Consider the following 10,849-nt stretch of genomic DNA (forward strand, 5'->3'; position numbering starts at 1 on the left):
AAAATTTACCGTGATCCATAAGTTGCAAATAGTGCATATTGCAGACCGAAGCACATTGTATCTAGTGTTATTTTTATTGACTATATATGTAGGAAGTTGGGATTTATCACACGAATGGCTTCCCAGCTGCGGCACTCAAGTGAAAGTTTGTGAGAAACATGTAAGTGAAAGTTGTACTACGACTGTGAAAAAGTGTTTGAAATTCGGTTCCTACGTCGATAATTTATAAAATTTCATTTATTAATGCATATATATCTTTAACATCTATATTGATAAAAATAATTAGAACTTGAACCATCATTACATTAAGAGTAAAAAATGGCTTGGGTTCAATGAATGCATTCACTTCCACAGAATCTTGCATATAGGTATATGAGATGTACTATTACAGTATTACCTATTAATATTCTTTGTGCCATGATGCGTGTTCTGAAAAAGCCTATTATGTGACAACTCGACCATACTCACACGTATTTTGCTTCAAATGGTCAAGAATACTGTGAATGTGTAGTGCCTTTTTTACAGCCCGTCCTACAACTTCTTGTGGCATCCTTATTATAAGTTATTTAATCTGGAGCATGGCATTAATCATACTCAACCGGATAGTTCAAATATTCGTGATAATTTTGATATTCAATGTCTTGACTGAAGCGCAGTACCATCGTGGTAAGTAGGATATTAATTTTGTAATAGTGAATCTGAATGGAGAATTTGTTTATATGTATGGTAAATAAAGTAATAAAATGTCCTTAGCTTGGATTAATTATGATAAATCGTGTGTTTCAGCTAAGATGATTAATAGAAGAAGACGAATGATGCAACGCCGAATAAATATTCAAACTAAGCTGAAACCCCAAGTTTGTTATGGTGTGCCTTAATATTTTTATTTTTTTATCAAACAATAAACTGTGGCATAACGTAAAATGATTGCATTACGTACTGTAGTTTAAAAATCTATGAATGAATATTATATATATACGTATGCACAAGTATCTGGTTTGTAAATATCTGTTTATCCAATGACAAAGATGATCTTTTGATACCAGTTTAACTTGTAAACAGAATTCGTTGGTTGTTTCACTAATCCTCCATCACCATTACCTCTCAAACGGCCACCTGAACATCCTGACAAGATAAAAACTAGATTTTTGTTATATACCCGCATCAAGTCAACAGTTCCAGAAGTTCTCAGTTATGGAGATGGTTTGAACTCGATCAGTAAGTCTAGTTTTGACCAGGAAAAAAATGTTAAAGTATTGATACATGGGTACAAAGGAAGTGGCAATGACGAAGCCATTGGTCTTGGAGCGAAATCACTTTTAGAAGTGGTAAGTATGACAAGATATCAGTTAAATTCAGAATAATCTGAAAAAATAATGTGAGCCTTGTTAGAGTAATTCAACAAATCCAATGTCGAAATTGAATACTTGCAATGAAAATTACAGGAAGATGCCAATGTCATAGTCGTAGACTGGGAACATGGTGCAGGAACATCTTACGCATTTGCAGTGGCAAACATAGAGTTAATTGGACGCCAGCTATCACTGATATTGAGAGACGCAATTAAAATGGGCACCAGTGTAAAAAATATTCACATGATTGGCTTCAGTCTTGGTGCTCATGTAGCTGGTTGTGCATCTGAGATGCTAAAAGGAAACAATTTACTTGTTGGACGTATAACGGGCTTAGATCCAGCATCACCTTTCTTCAAAAATCACCTCATAAGACAACGTTCCAAGAAACTGGATATATCGGATGCTCAATTTGTAGATATAATACATACTGATGGTTCTGAGACTCTCACTGATGGATTTGGATTGCTAAGACCAATGGGTCATGTTGATTTTTTTCCCAATGGTGGCCGAGAACAACCGGGGTGTACTGACGTAAAAAATTCTGTTATCGTTAGTCATTTGAATGGTAAACACATATTGCATAAATTCTAATAAATATTCAAAAACGGAACAGAGAGGGTAGTATTTTGGTGTCGTTCATAGTAGACATTGCACTTCTTGGAATTTTTGCATTGTTAGTATTGCAACCTGGTAACCGATACCTCACTGGTACTGCTAGCAGTTGATAATTCTAGTCGTCTTTGCATATTGCCCTCATTTTAAGTTAACCATAAAAAATTTATGTTACATGTACAGAAGAATCCTTGGATAGAAGTGTAGCATGTAGTCATTTACGGGCTTGGAAATTTTTCGTGGAGAGTATTCAAAGTCAATTAAAAAAATGCAAGTTTGGAGCATGGCCTTGTTCTCAAGGAGCAAATGACTTCTTAAGAGGCTACTGTTTTCCACAGAAGATGTCATTCCCTCAAGAAATGGGATACAAAGCCAATTCCGCTAATCAAGGAATCTTTTATCTAGCTACAAGAGCAGATGAACCATATTGTGGTAACTATGAAGGCAGATATAACTGCTATATTATAACCAAGTGAATATTACCTAAATAATTGGTAGTACTGAAAAATCCCTAATATTTACCAATTTGCAGGTGATGTTGTGCGAGCTTCCATCACTACGGCTGCAGATGCTAACATCTATACATCGGGGATATTGTACTTGGATATTGAAGTTCAAGAAGCTTTTACATCTTTCAAAATTCGTTGCGAGTTAGTTTTTTTCTTATGTTATTAATACTCCATATAACTTAACGATATTATGAAGATTATTTATGCAGAATTGATTATTACTATACATCTTAGTATGACTAATTCATGTATTTTTTGTAGTGTCAGAGAACAATCTAGGGGACAATTCATCTTCTTTAACACAGCAGCAATAGACTTTGAAACATTTACTGGGAATTTGACACAATCTGTAATCCATGGTGTCATGCAATATAAGACTATAGCTGAAAACGAAAACGAAACTAGTACTAAAAGACCATTGGAAGTTATTTTGAAAGTCGACATTGTTACCATTGAAGACAGTAGGGGAAACAGGTAAGCCAACAATAATCAAGTTTGTAATACTACGAGTAGAAAGAACAAAATGAAGTTCTCAATATAACAGGATTCCAAAAATCAAACATTCTAATTTGCTATATCTTCCTCAATTTTGGATTAAAGGAATGCATGTAATTCAGTGTGTCATTCTCAATTTTGATTAGATGGGAACACCATGGATCACATACTCTTGTCACTAGCGAAGAACCAGTAAAGATCCAATTACTGTATACTACAAGTAGATAAAACAGTGGTGATTAAGTCTGGTAAGGCAATACATATGCCATATACATAAATTTGGTCTACTTCTATAGTGTCAGCGTATCATACCTATTTGAGATTTTATTTGATCATTGTATTGTATGTCCTCGACATTTAAAGTCAGGAGTTTCGTATTGGAGGTAGAACTCTGCTGCGCTGAATCAAAATCATGTTTTTTTTCATATGAGTTATGTGTAGCATTGATGACAAGTTTTATTTAAAACAAATGTTACAGTTCAAATTTCATAATAGAATATTATTTTATAGATTTGGACTAATTATTAATAAGTAATAATGACATTTTACCTTAACACTTGAAAGTTGCAATATACGATATTTTTATCATCAAGGCAATATACATATGCATATATTGTAAGTAAATACGTATATGTATATAGCTGAAATAAAGTTATACTGTAAGTTGCACAGTACAAAAATAATTGTAGTGCGTGAATTTTAAAAAAATACGTCACATAAATTTGTGTCATATTTCTTTTAGAAATAGAATGCAATGCAGCATCAGACTGACCAAAATTTATACACTTGTGTGGTGTGTATTTTGTAACAATACTGCCATTGAGTGGAATTTAACAATAACAGACGAACTGCTACATAAAAATGAGAGCTTTAAATAAGAACAATTGTTGATTAACGAGTAGATCTACTACAAAACATTATACCTGAAAATTAGATATCAATTATTGAAACAGCTCATGTTGGCTCAAAACTTTTCACCATACATTGATGATATTTTTTTGAAATAAAGTTTCTCGTTTTCGTTTACGATGGTATTTCTGCTTCCTAGTTAAAACGGTGACAAGTTTTGACAGCCAGTAGTTACCTACCATTTGCTTGCCGTAACTCTTCAAGCTGCGGAATAATAAATTTTTGTTACTAATGTGAGTCAATGTTGAAAAGCTTTCAGTTCAAAGATCATCTTGTACGACAAAAAAAAAAACAATATCAGTATATGTATGAAGACAAATTCACATACCTCCTTTTCGTCGTCAACTTCATCCTCTTCATCGTCAGAGCCATGAACAGATGCTGCAGGAGTTGTGTGTCGCGAAGAGGAAGGTGATGGTGGCTCACTAATCGGCCGTGGATAATTGAATCTACTAACGCCGCCCTCTCCAAGTTCACCTTCCAGTTCAGGGTAAAGGGTGCACAAAGCCTTTATTCTTGCTTGTCGATAGTACTAAATAGGAAAATAAAAGAAGACTTACATTTATTTGAAGTCTAATTATTAATCTGAAAGTCGGAGTAAGTTTCCTGAAACATTCAACCCTGCTGAACATTCCATTGCAATAAGTATTTTACTAACAATGCCAAGATTTCTCCAATCCAAGAGGTCGCTGAGGCGTTCAGTTCGATTTCTTTGAATGATTCGCTGTCTACGATTGAGCCTTGCAAAGTCGAACATATACTGGGCTAGCTGCTGTACGCTGTTCTCTAATCCTATAAATCGTCGGTCAACCACATAGATCCCATAACTCATTGGGTCGGCTATATGTTCTTGCATAAAGCATCCAAATCCAGACAAATTTGTAGTTACACTAGGAATACCCATAACTGTACATTCGGCAGGTGTGTAGCCCCAAGGCTCGTAATATGAGGGAAATACTCCAAGATGGCATCCCCTGACAAATTCTTCATAATCCAGCCCAAACAATGGATTTGTTGACGAAAGAAATTCGGGATGAAAAACTATCTAAAAAAAGAACTAACTCAACTTAGTTCAATAGGATCAAATATGGCAGATTATTATCGTTTGAATAACTAATATGATTCATAAAACTTGCATGTTACGCAACTTTTGTGCTGGTTTACATATGACTAAGTTTTATTCACGTTTACCTTGACTCTGTCATTGACTGTGTTAAACAAATTACAACGCCGTATTGCTCCTAGGACAGGGTCGTTCCAATCATCTACAATATTATGGGTAGTAACCGGAGGTAATCCATCCCTTTGCAATGCATACAAACACCTAAGAAGATGAAATAATAAATATAACAAAATGAATATAAATAATTAAACAGTAAGACCCTAACAATTAGTGTTGAATTATTTAGTATATCAAAGATTCACCTCTTTATTTTTACTGTATCTTCTTTCTCTAAAAGATCTTGACTTTCAGGCATTCGTCCAGATAAACATAACTCGTACATTCGTTTTCCGATTTTTTGTTGTATGTCATTAATAGTGTCTCTTAAAGATTTCGTTACCTAATGGAAAAAAAACATAAATAATCAATCGGTACCTATATATTTACGAAATTATGTAATACGCATTATCCTGAATCCTTATTCACTTACCGCATGTCCACGTAATGACTCAACATTAAAGTTGTTGGTTCTCGCAGGGAAAATAAGAAATGCAACAACGGTAACATCAGGTCTGGATGATTTTAGGTAATGGTTTAATCGGGCTAATGCTTCAATGAATATGTCAGCTCCTTTATTTCCAAACTCGTAGCGTCCAGCAATGAAAAAGTATAAAGTCTTATCTAGGTCAAAATCATAATGGCTGAAACAGAGTATACGTTTTTTAAAAAATTGGAAATGTCAGTTATGGCAGTTTTACAGTCGGCAGCTGAGACTCAAAAGTGAAATAATATCTGTAATAATAACCTCACCCATAAAAGTGGCCTCTGACAAACTCGTGAATCTTCTCTTTACTTATTGCGTGCAAATTTTGGAACTCATGCAATGCTGAGAATTTTTTAACATTCAAACCATTCGGAGTAATAATATCTGGTTTTCTTTTGAGGAGATGCTCAGCCTCAAATCCTGTAATGTCTGATACAGTTGTGAATACATGTGCCAGATGTGCTGCAGCTCGCTCCATACAATACCTATGATATATCTGACGTTTACCAGCTTCTTCATCAACACTGAACTGGAGCACAGAAAAAATGATATAATTCTGATACGATAATTCGTTTTTCAACAGAGTTTTACAACAGACAAGATTTACCTTGTCCATGTTATTGTAAAAATCTATTTTGCCAGCACACAGATATCTCCCCAGAAGAGTAGCATGGGTGGTGAAGACTGTAGCCACATCGACAAGTCTGGTTCTCAATGCAATCAGCCCAACTCCAGCTTGCCATTCGTGACAATGAACGACAATACGTGGTTGTACAGGTGAATATTCTTCAGCTGCTTTTCTGTTAAAGGTAATTATTATTTACAACTTAGAGTATGCTGATCGTTCTGTCTCACATTTCCAGAAATAATTATGGAAGTGTAGCAGTTAATTTTAATGCAAACTCTGACTTCACCTGAATTCAGAAATAAATTGGCAAACGAGATATCCTAAGATTACAGCATCATTAGCCTCTATGTCCAGATGAGGTATACCCAGATGACACGTATTCCACATCTCCTGTTTGTATTCGTCTAATTTCCAGGCAGCACTTCCAATATCAAATAAAACTATTTGAGGATTGCCATCAACTAGCCATGTTCCGGTAAATACCTACAAAGTAAATAAACAGAAATCACAAATTATACAAATATTTGCAAACTCATCTATATGATAAATGACTACCTTACACAGGGTGTCCACAAAAAAAAAAAAAAAAAAAAAAAAATGGTACTTGAAATACATTCAAGTTGTTTTATATCCATCAGAATGAAAAATTAATTTCTTTCTTGATTTTTTACCTATTTTATCCTCAAACTATACATGCATGCTCGGATGTATGGTAAAATTTGAATTTTTCGTGAATTCTTTGTTCTTCCATATATTATGGGTATTTTATAAAAAAGTTCATTGATCTTTACTAAAATGCTAACTGTCTCACATTGATGAAATGTTATGGTAACGATACAATGGTACAGAATCATTAGACTGAGGGCTGTTTTGGACATCACTTGCACTTACTTTGAAACCCTGATCACGCATGACTTGCACAGCTTTGCTTAAAGGACTATGAGTTGGGAAGTTAGCCTCCTCAACCTCAGTCCTAGCACAGGCTTCCTTATATGGACCGATTAGGCAGTACTGATCCCCCATTTCCTCCGTAGATACATAAGCCTTTGATCTTATCACCGTGTATATACCGCCCACTGATAGTAAAAATTAAACATGCACATGTGTATTGCAGTTACTTCTATTTTTATACACAAAATTAACGTACTCATAAAGGATTGAGGGATATAGAAATGTGCATGTTGCATATTCGTAATTTATACCATCAATAAGCATTACTAATTAGTAATTTCTGAGCTTTCGTTTGACTACTTAAACCAACAATTTTGAAGCAATTTGAAACATGCTCATCTCTCAGCTTTCCATGAAAGATGATATTTTCTGTCATCAAATCTCTTTTGAACATACATACGTCTGCATATCGTTATTTATTAATTGTATTTAAGTTTAGGCCTATTTTCGCGGGTGCGATATCATATTCGATCGTTGCACAAGTTTCAACAGTTCATTCCGATAAATTAAAAAGCTCGAGAATTTTTTCAGTGGTATTACTGAACAGCGATAGAAAAATATTATACCTGAAAATTATTATGCCTCTCGATTTTCCCGCTAATGCAGTTGATTGTTTACACCAGTCAATAAAAGGGGCTCCCTAGTCGATTTCGACGTTGTCGTATATTTATCCAAATATTGAAATGCACGTATCCGAAATGCAATAAAAGGGCTTAACAGCCTCATTCTATACATAATTCTGAACAAAAACACTCAAATACATTTTGATTCGGCGCGGAAATAACGCAATAGCACGGTTTCTACGAAATCACTGTAGTAAATCGGTAGAATCCGTGTTCTACTTTTATTTCTACTTCAAATGAGAATGTGTTGCAGTGTTTTTTGTTCAGAATTGCGCATGGAATTGCCCTTTGTCGCGTTTGAGATACGTGTACTTCGATATTTGGAGATATATACGTCAACGTCGAAATCGAGCAAGGTAACCCCTTAAATCGGTCGCGTGACATCACGGTAAAACACGACAACGGAATATACCTTTGTTGGCTGCCTCCCAGGCAACCTCGAAGGTCCATCGGTTTTCGTGCTGTGCAGAATGGCCTCGATCCATAAAGTCGAGAAGGTCATGACCGCTGTCCACCCGATAAAACCTCCTCGAGGCTCGGTCTCGAGACATCTTGATGAAATCTCTGAAACACATTTTTCCGGTTATATCTCATCGATCAATAATTAATTTACATGCAAATCATGTGTCAGGCATTCGTCGCGTATAATTCGCGTGTCTGCGTTGACAAAGACCATCTTGCATTAATCGAACTACTCGTTAAATTGATTAAATGCGAATATGAAATTCGAGCGTACTTGATAGTGAATAATTTTCCGGCGACCGGCACATTTCATCAACCCACTGGCAGTGGTAAGCCGCGTCATATTCCATCTATAATGCCTCTGACGTACATTCGCAAAATTAGTTTGTATTTTTGTCAAGTATTTCGTAATCTCGTTACGGTTACGTTAACAAGTCATATATCTGTAACTAACCTATTACATTAACGGTTTGGTACAGTGATTAGACTCGAGCGATGTTATAAGCAAACCGATTGTTGAATAGATACTAATCGGCAGTAAGAGCATCCTATAAATTGGAGTAAGGTTTATACCACGCAGCTATTTCGAGCCATTATAGAAACATCCATTCAACACGAGTTCGCCAACTCTTCATTATAAGATCTGTTACACGCATTGCTCAATCGAGTTGTAGTAACGCCGCCAGCTTCGGTTACGACTATTCAATTGATTCCAAATAAGCATCTCTTACGGGGGGTCGGTTAGAGTTACGGTAGAAAATATTTTATTGTATGTACGTAATACATGACATGCAAACTATAAAACATAATATATTGCTTTTGTTGTTTCCCTAATGCCAATCGTCAATCAAAAGTGTTATTGCGCTGTACAAGTACGGATAAGACCGATAATATCAAACGGGTTACCTAATTCCCTGGTAATTGAATGGAATTTAAAAAATAAAAGAAAATCGTTGCTAATCTTTAGTTATTATAACCATCCCGAGGCGTTAATTATTACGTGATTCCAGACGACCTGAAACAAGAATAGGAAAATAACGTATAAATATGTTTGTATGCATGCATGCACGTACATGCATGATGCACGCGTTATCTCGATCATCCTACTGCACGGGGACGACAGTTTCAGTATAATTGTATCAAATATAAATGATTATTCAATCGGGATTTAATATTAACAGTGTACGATCCTATACGGAGCGAAACAGATGCAAATCACCGAATTTTGCCAAGTCAGTAGTTTATATATCCACTGTGCTTAACGAGCGACAACCTTGAACTAGCACTGCGTAATTTTTGGATTTCTGTCAACTTTTATAAAAAGACGTAAAGGAGACAATCTAACCACGGTCGCCGGTTCGGCATGTAAGTATGTAAAACGTCACTCAGTTAACTGTAGAATTACGGCTATGCATAATTTTGATTTTAAATCAATGAAATGAACCGGTTCCTTGATAATAATTTTAGTATTGCGACCCGAGAGCTTTTTGCCAGCTCCACCTCGATCCCAATTTGACAATTAAGGACTTGCAATCGTAAAAATGCGACTGTCATCTCTTACAGCTGGCATTCAATTTGAGAAAAATAGTTAATCGTAAGTGTTTTATTCCAAGTAGCAAATCGTTGAAGAATGTAGGTACAGAAACCGAACGTCGGCGAATAACGTAAACACTTCATCAGAGTCAGATACACGTATATAAACAGGTATGCATTCGTGAGTTCACGTCGTAAACTGATCCTGTCACGTTTCAAGCACGGTGTGAGGTGTAACAAATTTTTCACAGACGAATAAAGTTCGGAAATACACTTAAGTTATAACAGCTAGAGGTTGGTATTTACGGTTTTTAAATCATCACTTTATTACCTGTTTGTCGAAGATTTTATGTGAAAATTCTGAGATGTTAGGAGGCTAGCGGACGAGAAGAAGACTGTGGCTGGCAGGTTCAAATGAAGGTCACGCTCTAGCTACATTTATACTCGTTCGGGAGACGCAACACTCCCACTCACTCGTGTGTTGGTTACGTATGTACTTCGGTAAAGACTCTAGTAGGAGTCTCCAGATACTACTGCCTCGGTAGTCGATAAATGCGCTATCAGTAGCAATATGGTTTTCAATTTTGACGCCAGATGGCAGGAGCGCGCGGTAAGTTTCATTTAATTTGAATTCAGAATTCCCGATTAGTCAAGTATAATAGATTATTTTACAAACGCGATTAATTGACTGACTCGATTATTGTTCCTCACAATCAGTTTTTGGTCTTTACTCCCATGAACGAAGCAATACAGTATCAATTTCTGTAATTAATGTATCAATTATTTTAATTGGTTTACTTACTAAGTACGTATTGGATATAATAAGTGAAAGATAAATGAATATTTTCACCTAAAATTGAAAAATATTTTGAATGAAACTATAAATTATGAAAAAAATTCTTCCGCTAGCACTGTTTCAAATAAATACGAAATAATCTAATAATCGATTAATTTTCACCGATTCAAACGAGTCGTATTCGATTATTTTGTCTGGCTCGATTATTCGATGCAGCGATTATTTTTAGAATAAATTCATTTTTATAATTCTCACTATGTTTTATACGAT

The 10,849-nt window shown here is 35.4% G+C and overlaps 2 protein-coding genes across 5 annotated transcripts; one reads left to right on the forward strand and one right to left on the reverse strand.

The window, feature by feature from the left end:
* The first annotated feature begins 130 nt into the window (after positions 1 to 130).
* Positions 131 to 4,193, forward strand: LOC124180825 (pancreatic triacylglycerol lipase-like). 3 transcript variants are annotated; one of them, XM_046566661.1, is made up of 9 exons: positions 131 to 160; positions 578 to 666; positions 787 to 867; positions 1,063 to 1,328; positions 1,446 to 1,920; positions 2,151 to 2,399; positions 2,500 to 2,617; positions 2,738 to 2,950; positions 3,118 to 3,886. In XM_046566661.1, the coding sequence occupies exons 2-9, from the start codon at positions 579 to 581 to the stop codon at positions 3,197 to 3,199; spliced, it is 1,572 nt and encodes a 523-aa protein (XP_046422617.1). In that variant the 5' UTR covers positions 131 to 160; position 578; the 3' UTR covers positions 3,200 to 3,886. The 3 variants fall into 3 exon arrangements, with proteins under 3 accessions (XP_046422617.1, XP_046422615.1, XP_046422618.1); XM_046566659.1 differs by lacking the exon at positions 131 to 160 and adding an exon at positions 4,133 to 4,193 and having other exon boundaries at positions 171 to 666; positions 3,118 to 3,219; XM_046566662.1 differs by lacking the exon at positions 131 to 160 and having other exon boundaries at positions 171 to 666; positions 792 to 867.
* Positions 3,399 to 10,264, reverse strand: LOC124180824 (glycogen [starch] synthase). 2 transcript variants are annotated; one of them, XM_046566657.1, is made up of 12 exons: positions 10,115 to 10,264; positions 8,201 to 8,352; positions 7,106 to 7,290; positions 6,501 to 6,697; positions 6,194 to 6,386; positions 5,853 to 6,115; positions 5,533 to 5,743; positions 5,306 to 5,442; positions 5,072 to 5,204; positions 4,539 to 4,925; positions 4,209 to 4,412; positions 3,399 to 4,084 (listed from the first exon to the last, which is right to left on the reverse strand). In XM_046566657.1, the coding sequence occupies exons 2-12, from the start codon at positions 8,337 to 8,339 to the stop codon at positions 4,052 to 4,054; spliced, it is 2,082 nt and encodes a 693-aa protein (XP_046422613.1). In that variant the 5' UTR covers positions 8,340 to 8,352; positions 10,115 to 10,264; the 3' UTR covers positions 3,399 to 4,051. The 2 variants fall into 2 exon arrangements, with proteins under 2 accessions (XP_046422613.1, XP_046422614.1); XM_046566658.1 differs by lacking the exon at positions 10,115 to 10,264 and adding an exon at positions 8,525 to 8,626.
* Positions 10,265 to 10,849: the final 585 nt, after the last annotated feature.

The sequence above is a fragment of the Neodiprion fabricii genome, chromosome 4 (assembly GCF_021155785.1).
Source record: "Neodiprion fabricii isolate iyNeoFabr1 chromosome 4, iyNeoFabr1.1, whole genome shotgun sequence".
NCBI classification, from domain to species: domain Eukaryota; kingdom Metazoa; phylum Arthropoda; class Insecta; order Hymenoptera; family Diprionidae; genus Neodiprion; species Neodiprion fabricii.

Excerpts from the sequence above, each read along its gene's own strand:
- LOC124180825 (XM_046566659.1), top strand. The coding sequence starts at position 504 with ATGTGTAGTGCCTTTTTTACAGCCCGTCCTACAACTTCTTGTGGCATC. Across the intron at positions 2,400-2,499 it reads AGCAGATGAACCATATTGTG|GTGATGTTGTGCGAGCTTCC; the intron begins GTAACTATGAAG and ends ACCAATTTGCAG. Across the intron at positions 2,951-3,117 it reads GAAGACAGTAGGGGAAACAG|ATGGGAACACCATGGATCAC; the intron begins GTAAGCCAACAA and ends AATTTTGATTAG.
- LOC124180824 (XM_046566657.1), bottom strand. The coding sequence starts at position 8,339 with ATGTCTCGAGACCGAGCCTCGAGGAGGTTTTATCGGGTGGACAGCGGT. Across the intron at positions 6,387-6,500 it reads CAATTTATTTCTGAATTCAG|AAAAGCAGCTGAAGAATATT; the intron begins GTGAAGTCAGAG and ends TACCTTTAACAG. Across the intron at positions 5,443-5,532 it reads AGTCATTACGTGGACATGCG|GTAACGAAATCTTTAAGAGA; the intron begins GTAAGTGAATAA and ends TTTTTCCATTAG.